Genomic DNA, 18832 nt, shown 5'->3' with positions numbered 1-18832 from the left:
CTCCCTTTCTTTGTAGATGTGGTGGGGAAAGCAGCCAGACAGCAGAAGGTTTTTTAAAAAATGCCATGGAAGAAACCAGGAAGTAATGGGGCTCCTGAGACATGAAGCAGGGCACCACGGGGCACTGAGCAGGGACCCAGAATGCTTTCCGCTCATCTCCCCCTTCCCACAAGACCTATCGAGAGAGTTGCACTGTGGGATAGCTGCCTTACAGCGCTGCTCTCATTCTCGATGGAAGTGCTGCTAGTGTAAACACTCTCTGACGCCTGAGAAATTGAGTGAGTACACAAACCAGCGCTTTACTTTCACCGGTTCCCTATCACCGGTGAAACTTACAGCGCAAAAACTCTGTAAGTGTAGACATACCCTACTTAACAATTCAGTGTTGGGACTTCATCAGTAAGGTGTCTAGGCCTCTGCAGACTTTAACCCTTACAGTAGCATACTTGTTGCATTATATCCAGAACTTATCACAACTCCTGGTCTTGATCAGAGCAGCACAGATGACTTGCATTGTATTACAGATGGGTAAAATCACCCCTGAATAATTATTTTTTCCTTTTCAGGGGTTTTATGGTCAGTGCTTTGGGGAGGATGCTGTGGAGGTGATTAAAGACTCCACTCCTGTAGACAGAAGCAAGCTGCATCCCAATAAGGTACGGAGGTATTAGCCCAGCTATTCGTGTCCTTCGAACAGAACTGAGCACTGAGTGATTGAAAAAAAGGCGAGCGCGGAGTTGCCTGTGAGACCTTAATGCTGACTCATACAAGTAAAGCTGAGATGTGTGTGTGTCAGTATTTGATGTCCAAGGCTGTCATTATAAAACAAACTGGGGAGGCAACGTGGTCCAGTGAATAGGGCACTGGACTGTAAATCAGACACCCTGATCTCTGTCCCTCCTTGCTCTACAGCTGACCTGCTGTGTGACTCTGGGCAAGTCACTTCACCCTTCGGTTCTTCAATTTCTCCAAATATAAAAGGCACTAGCACTTGTGAGCTCTAGATGGACAGTGCTACATAAGAGCTACTGGGAGCAGACTAATAGACTTCAGAATGCAGTACAAAGAGTCATCACAAGAGGACAGGAAGGATGGTCCAATAGCTAGGAGCACTAGCCTAGGACTTTGGAGATCTGGATTCAAGTCCCTGCTGTACCACAGACTTCCTAGGTGACTGTGGAAAGTCACTTAGCTTCATGGTGCCTCAATTCCCTATCTGTACCATGGGGATGATAGCATTACATGGAGTGTGGTGTTGATAAATACATTAAAGATTGTTAGGTGCTCAGATAGTACAGTGATGGGTGTCAGATAAGTACCTAAGATACATAGACAAGACTTGAGCTTGGAGTGAGAGGCAGTCTCTGAGACAGCCAGATCCTTTTCTATTTATCACTATAAAGACTAAAAAAAAAAAAACAGGAGTACTTGTGGCACCTTAGAGACTAACAAATTTATTACTAAAGCTTATGCTCAAATAAATTTGTTAGTCTCTAAGGTGCCACAAGTACTCCTGTTCTTTTTGCGGATACAGACTAACATGGCTGCTACTCTGAAACCTATAAAGACTAAGACACTGAAGTTGGATCTGCAGCCAGTGTGGAGTTCAGAGTAAGCATATTATGGTGATAGGAAATCCTGATCACTTTCCAGGGCTTAGTGGAAAACTATGTCTATCCTCACTTTACATTTTTGTTTAATATTTGTGGTTTCCACTTTTCTTTTTTTCTCTTCTTTCTATGCTTGTTTTCCTTAGTTTATATTGAGCTGACATTAAAAAAGGTACATGAGTGAAAAAATAAGACTTGTGTTATCTGTTCTGAATTTTGGTTTCTTTAGTACTTCTCCCCTGCCCCAACACCAAAATAAAGTCACTGGGCAGTCTTGATTGGAAAACATATAGTCACTGCCTAGAGGCAACATGTTAGTTTTCTTTGGTATGCTTCAATCAAATGGTTAAACCCATAATGGGCCAAATTCTCCTCTCACACCATTGCAACTTAATTTAAGTCAGCAGGGTTTCACAAGTGTATATTCAGCTCCTAGGTAGTCCAGTCCTGCCCCACTGAGGTCAATAACAAATTACTTTAAGGGGAGTGGTACAGATGCAAAGTGGGGGAAAGGAAAGTGGAGATACAGAACACTGAGGCCTCTGAGTAGGTTCTGAACAACATGAGGTCATTGCAGCTGTGGTAGAATCAGAGAGGTCCTGCTGTGTGTGATAGCAAATTAATAATAAACAAAACACAGCCTGTGTGCTCTTCTAGCACATGCCATCTCACTGTGAGCTGTGAGATATTTCATGCATTCCATTTATTTCATAGTCATTTGTCTTGGCACTAAAACAAAGATTCTTCCTTCCCCCTCCTCCAGGCCTACATACAAATTACATTTGTGGAGCCCTATTTTGATGAGTATGAGATGAAAGACAGGGTGACCTACTTTGAGAAGAACTTCAGCCTCCGGCGTTTCATGTACACCACCCCTTTCACCCTGGATGGACGCCCCAGGGGTGATCTGCGTGAACAGTACAAGAGGAATACTATCCTGACCACAATGCATGCTTTCCCCTATGTCAAAACCAGAATCAACGTCATTCAAAAGGAAGAGGTAATGGACATCTTTGTGAGAGCTGTCAATTTGAGTATGGAGCTCAGCCAGTAGATAGGGATTGAGGGTGTTGTTGGAAGGGGATGATTTCAAGCTCTGTGCTGGGTGAGGAAAGTTTACATTTCTGTTAAATTGTACACTGACCAGCACTATAGAAATGCCATAGATTAGGTCAACGGATGCATGAATGCATGCTCCTGCAGGCTTCTGGAGCATTGGGGAGATGGGTGTTCCACATAGCATTCCAATTGTAAGGATAATGGCTGAAGAGGTGTGACAGGAATGAGAGGATAGCAGCTTTGTAAAAGTAGGAAGCACAGTGACCATGTTAGCCAGGAAGCCAATAACCTAGAATCAAACTAAATTCAGATATAGGACTTGATCCAAAGCCCACTGATGTCTTTCCATTGACTTTACTGGTGTATGGATTTGACTCAGAATTTACAGGAGGTTAAATTTGTCTGGTTTGAGTGATATTGGAGGGATGGGAGAGCCTGGGTTGAAGGTGGGGGTTGGCTCTGTGTGCGGGGGGGCAGGAGAAGGGAGGGAGGTGACAGCCCTAGGGTGAAAATGGGGGGGTGGCCAGTGGCAGGGAGATTCAGAAGAGCCTTTGTGTGAAGGTGGGGGTTAGTTTTGTGGGGTGGGGATAGTAGGAGGGACATGGGGAGAGCCCAGGTGTGAAGGTTGGGGTAGGGTCTTGAGGCTGGATTGTGGTAGCCTTTGTGGTAAAGTGTGTGTGTGTCTCTTAGTGGCCCTTTCTCCCTGCAACAGATGGGCACCAGCAATTTTCCTCCCCACACTCCTCCCCAGTAACTTTACTGGTTCACTTGCAGTCATGAGGGGTCGTGAGGCAAAGGGAGAAATGGGGTAAAGAAACTAACTTTTAAAAAGGTTTTGTAAACATTATTGTGCCAAAGTAGAAAACGCTGCTTTCAAAAAATGTATTTATGAAACATCACTTTGGGTGGTAGTGGGGAGATGCAGGTGCAACACCACTGACTGCTACATTTGGGCTTAATATGGCTCATAAGTGTGCTAATTAAGCACTTGTGTTCAGGCCCCAGGTCCTGAGTGTTTAGACAAAAAGGATAAAACTAACAAGCAGCCCCCTCCCACACAAACCAAATCAGGGGTATTCCAGGTACATTGATGTTATCCCAATTTGTTCTCCATGGGCTGAGTGAAGGTCACAATCAAGTGTGGCTTCAAATATCTTATTTTGTTTTTGAATAAATGTTTTCATCCCTATCCCGGCAGTAGCACATTTTCTATGGCACCAATGGCACCGTCACACCGGGCCCACACTCTGAAGGGGCCCATAAAAACTACATAGGGGCCCACAAATATGTTTGATGCTGGGTCCACAAAAGGTTAATCTGGCCCTGTCCTGGTTTTGACCACCCTGGCTGTGACCCAGCACAAAAACAGCTTCACTCACCTGCAATACCTGCACCAACTGTAATACAAGTATTACTCAGATAATAATGCATCTATCCTTGCGTTGTATTAGTTCATTTTAACCCCAATTGAAGTTGCTATTGAAGACATGCAGAAGAAGACACTAGAATTGGCTGTTGCAACCAACCAGGAGCCACCAGATGCCAAAATGCTCCAGATGGTACTGCAGGGTTCTGTTGGAGCCACAGTAAATCAGGTAAAGGTCAAGCTCAGCAAAATAATGTGTCTTCTGCACAGCCTTTGGCATGTTTCTTTTTTCCCCAGTGTGCTTTCTTCTACCTCGTTTTGTCTTGCATTGGTGAGAGTACTTCCAATCAGACTGATTACTTGCAGATAACCCTTTGAACACTGCCCATTGTGGCTCATCTTTGTGGACTAACCACTAGGGATGGGAAAACTTTTTTTCTGAAGTTCAGAACAATCAGGATAACTTTTTACCTGCCATGATTTATTTTTGTAAATCTTTGCATTTCCTTGTTCTGACCAGAAACGGAACTGTTAAAATGTTAAGAGACAGGGATTTTTTACCCCAACTGGAAGCAAGAAATATTGGATCTCTCACACCAGCCTGTTCCCATTACATTTACAGCCCAAGTTTGCAGTTACAGTGGATTCAGAGAGTGCTGCTAACGTATGGATATACATTTGAACCTCTAAGCAGTTACTCATACTGAATTGACTCATCTTTAGAGAGATTTTTCCTTCACAAGACCACTAACCATCCCATCAACTTCAGTCATTTAAGGGAATACTCAAGGAGTAAATCTCTCTGCTGGGGGGGCCACCAGAATCCCAGAACTCTTAGCATATAAGAAAGTACCAAAAAAAACCCCACAACACTCAACTGAAGTTTATTACAACACACACTCCTTAACAAAAACCAAATACTATGAAGACAAACTAAGAGGAAAAAAGCAAGGCCCTAATGATGCCTCAGCAGAGCTTGGTTCCCCTAATCCAAGGTAGTCAATAGGTGGACTGCGGGCCAAATCTGGACCACCAAACGCTTTGAATGGACCATAACATCTTTTTATTTACTAATTATTAGCATTATTGTTATTATTTTTGTATTATTTTCTCTGGAGTCTGGACCTTGACTATACCTTGACCAAGAAATTTTGATCTCGATAAAAAATAATTGATTACCCCTGCTAATTAGACCCTACTCCCTTCATTTCCTACCGATTTTTCTTCCACCAAAACCGCCACCAGATTGAACTCCTTATAGGAACGTGCTGTTTTGTACTGTGGAAAAAACATTCTTTTCATGTTCTTAACTGTCTATGCTAGGAGTTTTGTATTGCCACCCGTCACTTTAGTGGCTGTGCATCTTCCATGTAAAATAGTTTGGCAGTAGGAAAGTCCCTGCTCACTCCTTTCCAGATGGAGATAATCCATTTTCTTTTCCTAGAGGAATCAATGGCAATAGGGGATGATGGACAAAAGTAGAACAGAACAGAATATGTTGGCCTAACCTTTGATTGGCAAAGAAAAGAAAGAGAGGCAAAGAAGCAGTGGTTAATGCAACACAGTCAGGGAAAACCCTTAAAAGGGCAGCTTCCTGCTACAATGTCAACATACAATTTTTTTTCTCACTCCAGCACTGACAAAAAACCAAACACACTCTAACCAAATAAAGCAGTTGTGTGCTTCCTTTTCAGTTAATGCAGGAAATATGTTCTTTGTAATATTATACTGTGTTATTCCTATAAGGGACCACTAGAGGTAGCCCAGGTGTTCCTGGCGGAAATTCCAGCAGACCCAAAACTTTACCGACATCACAACAAGCTGAGATTATGCTTCAAAGAATTTATAATGAGGTGAGTGAAAGGAAAACTACTTGAAGATCTGTTGAAGCTGGAGCGTGGAACTGTAGCCGTGTTAATGTCATTCATAATACAAATCAATGCAGTAAACATCAGGAGCTAGATTTTCAAACCATATGTAGGCAGTGGTGCTGGAACACTTTTTAGAGTGAGGATGTTGTGCCTCCACCCCTTACCTGTGCCCCCTGCAGGGCTGTGGCTCTGGGAGGTGGGGACACGGATAAGGGGGCTGAGGCTACGTGCAGAGCTCTGGGTGCAGGGTTGGCAGCAGAGACCCCGCATGTGGGGACGGGAGTGGAGCCCTGTGTAAAACCTGGGGATGCTGCAGAACCCACCCACCCATAGTTCCTGTGCCTACATATAGATGTATTAATCAATTGAAACTCAGAATTTCCATTCAGTGGAAAATTCCAACATTTTCATAGAATATCTGGGTTGGAAGGGACCTCAGGAGGTCATCTAGTCCAACCTCCTGCTCAAAGCAGGACCAATCCCCAGACAGATATTTGTCCCATCCCTAAATGGCCCCCTCAAGGATTGAACTCACAACCGTGGGTTTAGCAGGCCAATGCTCAAACCACTGAGCTATCCCTCCCCCCCTTTCAGCCCAAATCAGAATGAAAAGTTGAAATTTCCCAGAAAACAAGAATTCCAAAGAACTTTGTTTCAGAAATGTCAAAACAAAGCGCTTTATCTTTTTATCAAATTTTGTTTAAATTGATACATTCCTGTCTCAATTTTGTTGACTCAGCCTTTTCTGGCAGAAAATTGTTCCATGACAAACTTTTCAACCAGCCCTGGGAGGCAGGCACATTTGCATGTATGCAGATGTGCATGCTTGCTTTGAGATTGTACTGCCCGATATGCATATAAATCTTATTCTGCATGCTCACATAGTCAAATGTTTAACCATCTAGTCGTGTGTGCATGCACATTGAGATGCGAGTTACATATAAGTGCAACTTCACTTACAATGGAGATGCGTCCATTTACTCCAGTACAAATGTAATCTGGTGTCACAATGGTCATTGAAATGTGTTTATTTCCTTCATGTATTTTTAGTATCTAATAAATGGTAAACTCATAACCAGAGGACTGTATGAGTCTGGCAGCAAATAATCTGACAGGCTGAAATCTTGCTTTATCTAACACAAACTCACCATAATACAATTTTAAAGTGTTTATCGGCATTAACCAATGTGTTTTTTAATCTTTATTTTGAGAACAGATGTGGTGAAGCAGTGGAGAAAAACAAGCGCCTTATTACTGCAGATCAGCGGGAGTATCAGCTAGAACTCAAAAAGAACTATAACAAGCTGAAAGAGAACCTTAGGCCGATGATTGAGAGGAAAATCCCAGAGCTGTATAAACCTATAGTGAAAGTCCACAGTACAACAAGGTACAACTAGGGCAATGGATGCCGTTTGTATGCTAACAAAAAGAGTGCCTCTTTATTTGTGAGATGTGAGACAGTTCTTCCCTCTGCTTCTGAGGTGTAGCCCCAAAATTAAATAGAATAAAGTATTAATTGTGCTGCTCAAGCTGCTGTACCACAAGGCGAAGGATGGATAGAATTTTTACACTAATATAAGAATCCGTTTAGAGACAGGTAATTAAATGTCCTGCCAGCTCCTCATTACTTGAAACCTGTGGCGTTTCCCAAGGTACATGAGAAAACTATATATATATATATATTCCAGCATCTGGTGTTTATTCATCATGAAATAAGTGTGATCATTTCACTTCAGGACTGCATGTTGCAAACCCAGGATCCAGATATATAAACTGTGGGATGCTTTATACTTATTCATATGTTGTTCTTTCCAGCACCACTTATTTGTGTCAAGGAAAAAGAGTCAAATATGTCTATCAGGTATTAAAATATCCCATTGTGTGATTGACAATCCCATGTTTTATTTATGAATTTATTTCATTTCAGGGATTCTTTTCGTAACTCTAGTTTTAAGAAATACGAAGCCCACTCTTCACAGAACATCTAAGGACTGTCTGCTTCAGAAAAGAAAGATCCATTTGCTGTGGATCAGCTATGAGAGGATACTCCAATGCTATGAAAACTGGGAAACTCTTCTCACAATGTAACATGTACACGTTTTCAGCCATTCGCATTGAGTGTTCAACAAAATGTACAGGACCAAAGAAAAATGGGGATCGGGCGGGAAAGAGGGTGAAAAGGGGGTTGACTTAAGCTGCTTTTGTATTTATTGTAAAATATTGTTCAGAGAATTATGAGGGATAGATAATTGAATAATTGACTTTATTGTGCAGGGGCCAATCACTGTTTACAAAGAGACAACTTCCTGGGGTTTGACTGAAGTGTCAAGAGAATCAGTCCAGTATGCCTAATGGGCACTGGAGAATGTTGCCCATATAGGTTTCTGTTCTGGACAGCACTTAAGCATGACCCACAGGACTGCCACACAGTCTGAATGTTGAATGCATGCTGTCCTAAACAGGGAAGAATTTAAATGTGTATAAGTGTTTTACTGAATTGAAGCCCTAGGAAAGATGTATAATGTTTACAGTAAACTTTGCTTACTTATACGCCCTGTATCACAGCAACCTATGTACATTTTTTAAAATAGAAAGGACGTTTTCTTACAAGTCTTCTCACAGTGAAGCTTGAAAGGCAAGAAACAGCAAGCAGTAATTTCTGCATAACTTGCCTATCCTCAAAGATAGATCTTTTTAAAATTGTTTTAGTTAAATATGTGAGCTACTTCTCTGTGAGACTAAGATTTTTTTAACCAGTGTCATGTTCAGTAAAATTGACATTAACAGTATAGAGCTAAACTATAAGTGATGCAACTCTTAAGTACACAGTGCTCTTTTAGAGAGCTCTCTGAAAAGAGACGAACTACAGGAGTGCACTGTGAGGATTGCCCACAATGCATTTCATCTTTGTGAAGTTTTAAAACATAATCATAATTAGCACTTAAATATATTTATAATAAATACATAGTGCTTTGCACATTCAGAGCCCTGTACAAACATTAACTATTGATCTTCACAAAACCACTATGAAATAAGCAAGTATTATTATTCCCATTTTACAGATGGGAAACAGAGAGAGAGAGAGCAATATGCAGTGACTTGTCCAATGCACCTAGTAAGACAGTGTCCAAACCAAGATTTGAATGCAGAAACTTCTGTCTCCCAAAGCCACACACTCAGTCCTGCTGACCACATGGATTCCCTTAATTCTTATTTTTGTAAATTAAGTTCTATGGAAACAGTAGTGCTGCTTTTTAAAACATCAGGCTTTAATGGTATAATTCAGTTTTACATCATCTTGGTAATTTTTTAGTAAAAGATTAACATGATTGTGTGAAATAGAAAAAATACTTTAAATAAAAGGCTGTCTGCTCTGTGAATAAAATATGAGCTTTTAAAAATAATAAACCAAGGTTTCTCCCTCGTACTTTGTTTTCAGAGTCGTACCTTGCCAAAGTATTTCAGAAGGGACAGTGGAATTTCTTTAAAACTTATGGAGCATGATTCTCATTTACACAGGGCCCCCTGCACACTGCTTTGCAGTGTAAGCATAAATGTTAGTCAGGCTGATAGATTGCTGGGTCCTTTGTTTTTAATTTCATAGAAGAACTGAAAGAATTTTGACCCTTCATGGGCATCTCCAATCTTGCCATTCTGAAAATGTGTACGTTCCCCCAGCACTTACATCAACAGCAGAGCACAAATATATAAAAGTTTAAGGAGTGTTTCTGAAGTTATTTGTGGCAAATCCAGAGATTCACACCAGGATAGGAAGAGGAATGGGTTAAATAAACACTGGTATTTGTACTGATGTATAAAAACAAACTATTGTGCTGTAAGACTATTCCCCCCCCCACTTCTGGCAAAATTCAATATTTCAGGAGTAGGTGCTCTCTGCATCTTGAAGCCAAAGCATCTGAAGTCCATAAGTAAACAGTCTATTAAATTAAAAGCCAACAGATGCCTCCTGAGAGTGGCTTTCCTTTAATTAAATTGCTTTGAAACATTTACAAACTAAACAGAAGGTTATTTTCCCACAGCCTGATAACTATGGATTCTTGGCATGCCACAACATTGTGCTTTGATCATCTTTCAGAAAAGGGTGTTAAAAACAATAATAAAAGTATCTTCAAGATCACAATCCACTGACTCCACTCCCTCCCCCCCACTCCACAATCCAGCTTCACTGTTCTTAAGATGTTTATCATTTACAGCTAGCTAACAAAAACCTCAGGTAATCAAAAAAATGGGAAACCTACAAATATGCTGCATACTGCTTGAGTTGTATGCACTGTGTTTTGAGTGTCTAAGTGTTCCATATTGTCTGGTCTTGTACAATAGGTCTATTAGTTGAAGAAATACTTTGGAAAATCTACAATAGTTAATAAGGGCTAGATTTTGAATCCCTTGCTCACATTGGTGAGCTGTTAATTCCACGCATAATCTGATTGCTCACCAGTGTTAGTAAGGGTTTCCAATCTGCATGTCATCCCTTGCAAAAATGAAACACGATGTGCATATTTAAGAGCTGAACTGTGTCAATTGTAAAACTACTGAGTTCCGATATTCCATTTTGCAATAAAGTACGTTTCAGTAAAAACTGAGAGTTGTGTTAGAGTGCCTTGTATCTTATCCATGTCCCCTTGAAACAAAGCTTGACTAGTAACTAACTTTACATTCTCTTTAAAAAAAAAATCATTTAGGGTAAAATCCTGACCCCAGTGAAGTCAAAGGGGAGTTCTGCCATTGACTTCAATGGGGCAGGGATTTGCTGTTGGGTGGGGGGACGGGACATGTTCTCTATAGAATCACAGATTCCATTACGTGGTTTTCATGGCTGTTCTACACCTGATGCTTACTGGCTTCCTTTTTAAAACTGTGCTTGAGTGCCCATGAAAAGAGCTGGAGTGAAAGCCCTGGAAACTGCAGTTCCCGCTCCACTGAATATATTGCGGGGGGAAGCAGCATCCCGGCTTCCGCACTTTGGCCCATCAATGCAGCTCAGCGTTGTTCTGGGGATCGTCTCAAGGGTGGGGAGTGGAGAGAATGTAGCCCAGTCTCCGTGTTCATTCAGTTCTTGACTAATCTGGTGGAAGAGCCGATCAGGGACGAATGGAGTTATAGTTCTATGATGTGGAAACCTTTTCAGTAGGAACTCAGCTGAGACCAAACACATTTCACATAAGCTTTTCAATAACCCTCAGATACTAATGACTTTCAGATGCACGGTATAGAATTAGTGATTAGAATAAGTGATCTTGATGTGAAAGATACCACATCCCACACCCCCACCACAAAAAAAAACATGCAGATCTTCTCCATTGCTTATTTTAATGCAAACCCACCTATATTTAAAAACATGTTAAAGGAACCACAAAATGTAATCCATAAAAATGAAGTACTCTGCCACCGTGCATTGTGTCTGTGACAAGTTACCACATTAGCAGATAACAGCAATTGTGGCCTTCCCTAATAAACGGAAGAGACATAGTGAATATTTTTATATGCATTTTTGTTGTAGCCGTGTCAGTCCCAGGATATGAGAGAGACACGGTGGGCAAGGTAATATCTTCTATTGGACCAGTATCTGCCACCCTTTCAAAAAAGAAAGTGCTTCCACAACAATTCCTTGATCGTTTCTGGAAGCCTCTAGGAAAACAGGGAAGGTAAGTCTCAATATTTCTAAGGTTCAAAAATACCAGAAAACTATTTAAAAACAATATTTCCAGTCTTTTTTATCTATCATGAAGCAGGGGGAAAAGGACACTATGCAATGTCGCTCTCCTTTGCCAGTCACCTTTTAAAGAACTGAACAACCTGTTTTCAGGTATCAAGAAAATCTGGAAGTGTTCTCCAGGGGTGTACTGCATCTTGGTTTAAACACTCAATCTGCCCCTTGAAACTAAGCCACTGGGGTGGAATTTTCCCCAGCTGATAGTACCAAAAAATGAAGGAGCTGACAGCAAGAATAGCTTTACAATAACTAAGCTGATGTTGCTTGCTTCGAAGGTTGGAGATCTCTCAGCAATCTGGATCTATGCCATCTTTGCTCTGTCATATTTCTGGCTTTTAATGTTTGGAGAATAATATTAAACCAACCGGGTCTAAAAGATTTCCAAGAGATCTGCTTATGTAATGGTCTCAAACAATTGACTAAGTAAGAACAAAGTTGTCGTAATCCATTGCAGTTTGAAGAGAATAAAACCATCCCCCAATACTATTTAAAACTGAATGTTCTGCTGAGATTGTAAAGAAATCAAGTTGCCCCTAAGGTCTGCAGCATTTTTTGATAAAAACTGCTGCTGAGTGGGAGAAAGCCATCCATAACGAAATAAATGAGTGATCAGAACGCGAAAGATTAAAAACAAAGACTGCAGCACAATGACATCTGAGTTAAGGCCAGATTTATGTGCTGAATGCACCCCACTTACCAGGCTGCATGTGGCATTCCATACCAAAATAAGGGTTAATTTACCTTAAGAGAGACTGGAAAGAAAAAGATTGCCCTTTATGATGTGTGAAGAAAGCCTCTCTTATTAAAATAAATTGGAAATAGCAGGTCCTGACTTCCCTGTTTTCCTGGAAGATTCCTTAAAAGACTGCAGAACTGACAGATAAAAGCAACAGCAAAATAGGCTGACATCCTGCATGTAGATTCCTACCACTCCATTGCGGGAGGAGGGGACATTAAGTCTATGAGCCCGAATCTCTGGTCTGTTACCCCCAGCGTATGAAGTTTCTGGGTAGCACAGAGCCAATGAAATGTCTTTGCATCACTCCCATTTGAAGCCATTAAGGTAGGGAATTTACTGGGGATGTGGCCAGGTGGAGACAGCATGACCAGGACACTGCTATGCGCTGGTTATTTTTTGCTGCTGGAACAGCTCGTTGGGGCATCTCTAATGTATACTAGATGCCAGACAAACACCCCAGTGGGTCCAAAACGAGAAGTCTGAAGTTGACTTCAAGCCACCATTGCATCCTTTTCCCTTTGTTTTTAAGCTGAGTGGTGTGGAGCTCATGTGGAATGGAGAACTGGAACCCATAACTGATACTTTGTCTCAGTCTCTCTCCCTCACTCCACTTCTCCACCTCTCAGTTGAGGGCTGGGAAACCTGCAGCGCAGAGTTTCAGCTTATTGTGTTTTCATCCTCCCATACAAGTTCTCACGCTGCCCAAGGATTCCTCTACCAAAAAACAGGGAAGGAAAGACCTGATATTCCTGCTGTTTCCACTTTTAGTTTACTTTCAAATTTCTTTCCTCCTGGCAGGTGCTGCTGTGCTGGTGACGTTCCAGATTGCAGCCATCTGTGGTGGCATGGGTACCAGAACTCTAATCACAGCCCATGATGTCACAGATGGATTCATTGTGCCATGTTGTCAGTAACCCAATTGCTCAGAGTATTTCAGGGAGGGAGGGAATTGTTTTAGAAAGGTAAGCTAAGCCTTATTTAATTGCTGACTGGCCCCTCAACCAGGTGAATAGGACTAATTAACACACCCTATTACTGTTATTATAAAGTTGATCTTAGCTCAGTTCTCAATGTAACTTTGCAGTTCATCTTTCAGTCCAGCTTGTCTCTGTCTCGGGTTTGAGAGCTCTATGTTCCCCTTACCAACATCATGTTCCCCACTTGCATTCACCTGCTACCCAATTTACACCCTGCTACCGTACACTGCTGTACTGACATTACTCTCAGATCAGGGCATGGTAGTCACTTACCCTCTGTAAATCTACACTGAAGTGGAAGTAGAAAGGCTGAGGAAAAGACTCCTTAAGGAATGATAAACATGGGAGAGACAGCTTCCATTGGTGATCCTCTGGCACAGAGTGTTTAGCAGCACTGCAAGCCAGTGAACTCAGTGCCTTGGAGGGTGTCGGTAGGGTGTCCTGCCTCACATGGCTTAATAGTGATCCAGCTGGTCTCTGCAGTAGCGTCATTTGGTTTGCTGGAAGGCTGGCCATTGTGTGAAGGGCTTTGGGGAGGGGATGTAGACTGGGGAGGAAACAAGGACATTTTCAAACCCTCTGTGGGACACAGTAGAACTCTGGGGAGTATCTACAATTAGGAAAACATCTCTTCCTAGCGGCACCATTTAAATAATGAAGAATATTGAAATTCACTCATGAGTCCCAAAGAGGACCAGAAAGGATTGTGCAATAGCACATAGAGGAGAAACAATAAATAATGTGCACAATTCAGTGATTTACTGGAATGGTAATAGAGAATCTGCAGATACTCAGTACCACTGTATCTGGGGCTCCATTCATTCCAATGGCATAAAGAGGTGCAAGGGGCATCTCCCTAGGCCAGACTGGCACTGACGGAAAGATTCACTCCTACTGCCTGCTCTCCTTCTTTCAGTTAGAGTGAGGCATCCTTAAGGTCTGCTGGGAGACCCAAAGGATTGCTTTCTGCAGAAACTCCTGAGGGAACATGGCACTTTCCCACTTGCCTTGACCATACCATCTGCCAAGGCATTCCATCTGCCTTTATTTGGGTGGGGCTGATCCCTGGCAGATTTCCAGCAGAACAGAGGAGGTTGTGGCAATTTTCTACCAGTGTAATCATTCCCCATGCAGACATTCTGCTGCTGGGGGCTTCCATCAGGGTTTGCAGCTCTTAAGAACGTAAGACTTGCCAGACTGGTTCATTCCCATGATCCATCTAGTGCAGTTCCTGTCTCTGAGGGTGACCAGCACCAGATGCTTCACAGGAAAGTGCAGGAACCCCACATGAAGCAAATGTGTCCTAATCTGCCTCTTCTCACCCTCATCCACACAATGTTGCTAGAGATCTCAGAGTGATCTGTGGGGCACATGCTTCTCGTACTGCAGAGCTAATCTAGCGGCAGCTTCCTCCAGGGCAGGGTCCCACAGATCTATGGAAAAAAGGAAATGAGGAATCTGTTCTTTTGTTGGTTGTTGTTGTTGTGGTTTTTTTTTTTTTTTTTTTTGGTTGGACTTTGGTCAGAGGTTAGAACTGAATATTCATTATTGAATCCTAAATAACCAATACAGGGTTCCTTATTTGTTGATATCAGAGTCCACTTGTGGGTCTAAAGCTGGGATAAAGTCTGAGAAATCCTGTTCTAGAAAGATGAACAACAGCTTGATAAGCATTAATGAATTAAGTGGGCTTCACTAAGGATGATTATCAGTTATGCAAACTCAACATATCTGTGCACAAAGATACCTGTAAGCTTGGGGTCTGGGTGAAAATGTACATTTTAATCTGAGAATTCCAAAATAACAATATTTGTTAAAGAGCAAGAATGGTAGGACAAAGATCAAGGTGATGGTGAACTTTTTCACAACTTGATAGTGAAAAGAAACAGTGAATGTAAAGATGGGAATAAAATACTGGAAAAAAACCACAAATCCTGTGAAGATTCTAACCATTGTTAGAGTTAATTCCTGGGATAAGAACTCATTGTACATTCAGAGCAAATGCAAAGTTCTTCTTAAAATTTTCCAAAAAAATTTAAAGGGAAAGAATACATGGCCATCTTAATTTCCAGAGTCCAGTGAATATACACATCGCTTTAGAAATAACTGCATTCCTACTAAATCAAACCCTCTACAAATCACAGTCTGGGTTTTAATAGGATTCCTTAAAATCACATTGTCGTGCGCACACTAAAACAAAAAACGTTAGAATGCAGATGCTCCTATTGTCAGACAACTGACAAGAGATGCCAAGCAAAAGTGGAACTTTATGTAGGGACTGAACCTTTCCATACAGTTATATAATGCACACGGATTATAAAGTTTAGTGTTTGATGGGTTTTTCACCCTTCTAGGGGCTTGGAGCACTGGGGAGTGAAATTTTCTCTTCAATGTTTCAATAGTGAGTTGTAGATTAAATCTAGATCATAAGAATCTGGAGGACTTTCCTCCAGAACTTTATAGTAGTCAAACTTTTTTTGCAGGGCGGGAGAGGGGAGCTAAAATATTGATAGTACTCCTTTAAAGATAGGAAGACCGACAAGAATTACATTCCACTTAGTAAATAATTTCTGGAGTTGCATTCCTGTGCACTCATGCAAAAATCAAGTACAATGTAGAGCCACGAATATGCATAAGCCTGATGGTGGGATCTGAGATAGGATCTGGCAAACTGCACAATTTACCCTCAAGCACTGAAAACCCAGATACTAGAAAGCCAGCCATATACTAACATTTCACATCCTTTTGGATCGAATGACAGGCACACACATGCAACTATTTAAAGCTAGTCACAGATACAAACATTGAAACAGTGTTCAGGGAATGCATTGGCTTCTTTTATGTTTGTGAAATCCCTCCTATTAAATTTACATGTAGAAACATGAACCTTACCAGTGGAGTGCTGTAATGAGGCTGGAATATAAAAGAAGATTAAGTATACTTTCAGAAATAACTGCATCCTTAAAAAGCAAGCAAGCACAATAGGAAAATGACCAAAGCTGAGTTTGGAGGCTCTGGGTGTGGGGGGAAAGTATTTTAGCTTTGGAACTATCCTGTTGTCAAGGTTCTCAACTGCCCTACACATTGTGCAGTCTTTTACACCTATGCAAAGTGAATGTAAAATGCGCCACCTCCTTTGCACAGGTGCAAATGACTACACCTCATGCAGGGTGATGAAGAGCCAGCCCCTTAGCTTAGCTGCTGTCATTAACGGCAAAACGAATACACCTCTACCCTGATATAACACAAATTCGGATATAACGTGGTAAAGCAGCACTCCGGGGGATGACGGGGGGGACTGCGCATTCCGGCGGATCAAAGCAAGTTCGATATAACACGGTTTCACCTATAATGCAGTAAGATATTTTGGCTCCCGAGGACAGCATTATATCGGGGTAGACGTGTATAAGGCCATACCGTCCCCTGGTGCTAATGGAGCTACAACCATTTCCTGCTGCTGATAATTTCCAAAGTGCATCTCCTGCCTACTTCCTCCATAGGCACAGAAAACCCAATAAGCTTCAAAACAGGTAGAAGCAGTACACACAAGGCAACCGTGATTAGGAGATCTGTGACTAAATGGAACCTTGGGCCAAATCCCTGTATAGGGGATGATGCAGGTGCAATCTGAGGCTGCAATCACAGCCATAGAGCACTGCAGCTTGTGGTGGAGAAGTGTAATGTACTAATATATTAATACTTATGCAAGCCTGCTAGATATTTATTATCAGCAGAAGATACTTATGGCCCCGTTCCCACTTACCCCTTCCCTGTGCTTGTGGCACAGGCTAAGGAGGCTTCAAGCAGTCTTTTTATTCCCTGAACCAGGCTCTCAGCTGTCCCAGGTACAGCTGCTTAGCACTGCAAAGCAACCACAAAGCTGCCATAAGGAGCATCTGAGGATTCTCCTGACCAAAGCAATCTGCTGGTAGTATAGCCCTGTCCCCACATAGAGGGAGTGCTATGGCAGGAGAAGGTAGGGGTGGAGTGGACTGCAATCTGCTTCACCTGATCCCTGGCAGCTGCAGTGATCTCTGTGGCACTGTTACAGCGGGTGGAACTTAGAGTAGGCCAGGACTGGGGGAGAAAAAAGATGGTTTAGACTCCCCTTTACTCTCCTCAACTGTCCTGGGGATCTGCCCAGCCAACCATTACTATGGAGCCTTTGGAGGCCAGAGAGGCACCCCCTCGGTGTAAGTTAGAGAAGCCTTAAGGCTGCTGTAAATTATGTGTTGTTTCTCTTGATCCCTTAGGGTTTTGGAAATCAAACAATAGCCATAGCACCACGTGCTCTCCCTCTACCCCAGCCCTAACTGTGCCCCACCCCTCACTCCTACTCTTTGCCCTTAGGCCATTCCGAACACTCCCCCATGCTATTGGCTGGGAGCAGGGCCCTTCTACCACCAAGGAGGTCCTTTGCACAGGGGCCATTTCCACTCCTTTATGTTGCCACATTGGCATAAAAAGGCCCGAGGGTGACTAAGACTCAGGCCCTCACACTTTAGCAGCATCACTTAACAATACCCTCGTGTTAACTGTATGGACTATTCAGCAAGAAATTGCATTCAAATCAAGTTAACATTCAAACATAAAGCAACAGAGGCCTGGAAAGTGCTACAGACAAAAGAACTAGGAAATTACCAGTAACTCCTGCAGTCCCATTTTTATAGCTAATCTCATCTGTCTCTGTCACTTTCTTCAGTAAAACAACACACCAAAAGGTAAATAAAAGTAAATAAGCCTTTCATAGCGATCATAAAACACATGGTTTATCTAACATCCTCTCTAGTTTCTAAGATAAACACTGTGTGTGTTTAGCCTTTTATGTGTATTGTTGTAACTTATACTTTAAAACTAACACAAAACTTTGCCAAACCATACATAATATTTACATGGATCTGATCCAGTTTAGGGGAACTATATAGTCTCTTTTTTCAGCATTACATTAACTTACTTCTGCATGGAATATCAATTACTGTTATTGATTATCTGGTCTACCCAGCTGTCTAGTGTCCACTCATATTTTGCACGGTTACACAGTGAGGGGAAAAAGGACTAAGCTTGCTCTCAGGACAGGCTAAGAGACATAGGTGCATGCGTGTGCGTGTTGTCTAGCTGTCTGAACCCTGAACGAGTCATTGAAAAGGTCTGGTCAAGGCTGACCCCCTATCAATGGCAAAGTGGAGAAGACAATGGAAAATCCAGTCACCAGGATATTGACACCTATCAACCAACGACCCAGAGGGAGATGGATTTCCCCACCTCTCCTCAGGGAAAGACCCCATCTTGAGAACAAAGGACTGGAAGGTGTGAGGTGGGGCCGGGTAAGTGTTGGCTTCTGGAGGAAGCTGGGAGCTCTCCCATCTAAGAACGAAGGCAGTGAGATTAAGGCCTGGTCTACTCTAGAAATTATCATCTTAATTACATTGCCCAGTGGTGTGCAAAATCCCCACCCCGAGTGGTGTAGTTAAGATGA

At 42.1% G+C, this 18832-nt stretch overlaps 1 protein-coding gene across 2 annotated transcripts in view; it reads left to right on the top strand.

Annotated features, from left to right (window-relative positions):
• DOCK8 (dedicator of cytokinesis 8) overlaps window positions 1-10500 on the top strand; it is a 127368-nt gene extending 116868 nt beyond the window's left edge. For both annotated transcript variants that reach the window (XM_034774195.1, XM_034774196.1), the window contains 6 exons: window positions 567-656; window positions 2374-2610; window positions 4121-4264; window positions 5782-5888; window positions 7123-7293; window positions 7834-10500. In XM_034774195.1, coding sequence (XP_034630086.1) covers window positions 567-656; window positions 2374-2610; window positions 4121-4264; window positions 5782-5888; window positions 7123-7293; window positions 7834-7894 — 810 coding nt within the window. In that variant the 3' untranslated portion in view covers window positions 7895-10500. The remainder of the gene's footprint in view (window positions 1-566; window positions 657-2373; window positions 2611-4120; window positions 4265-5781; window positions 5889-7122; window positions 7294-7833) is intronic.
• Window positions 10501-18832: the final 8332 nt, after the last annotated feature.

The sequence above is a fragment of the Trachemys scripta genome, chromosome 6, assembly GCF_013100865.1.
Source record: "Trachemys scripta elegans isolate TJP31775 chromosome 6, CAS_Tse_1.0, whole genome shotgun sequence".
NCBI classification, from domain to species: domain Eukaryota; kingdom Metazoa; phylum Chordata; order Testudines; family Emydidae; genus Trachemys; species Trachemys scripta.
This window is presented reverse-complemented; position numbering and strand designations above follow the sequence as displayed.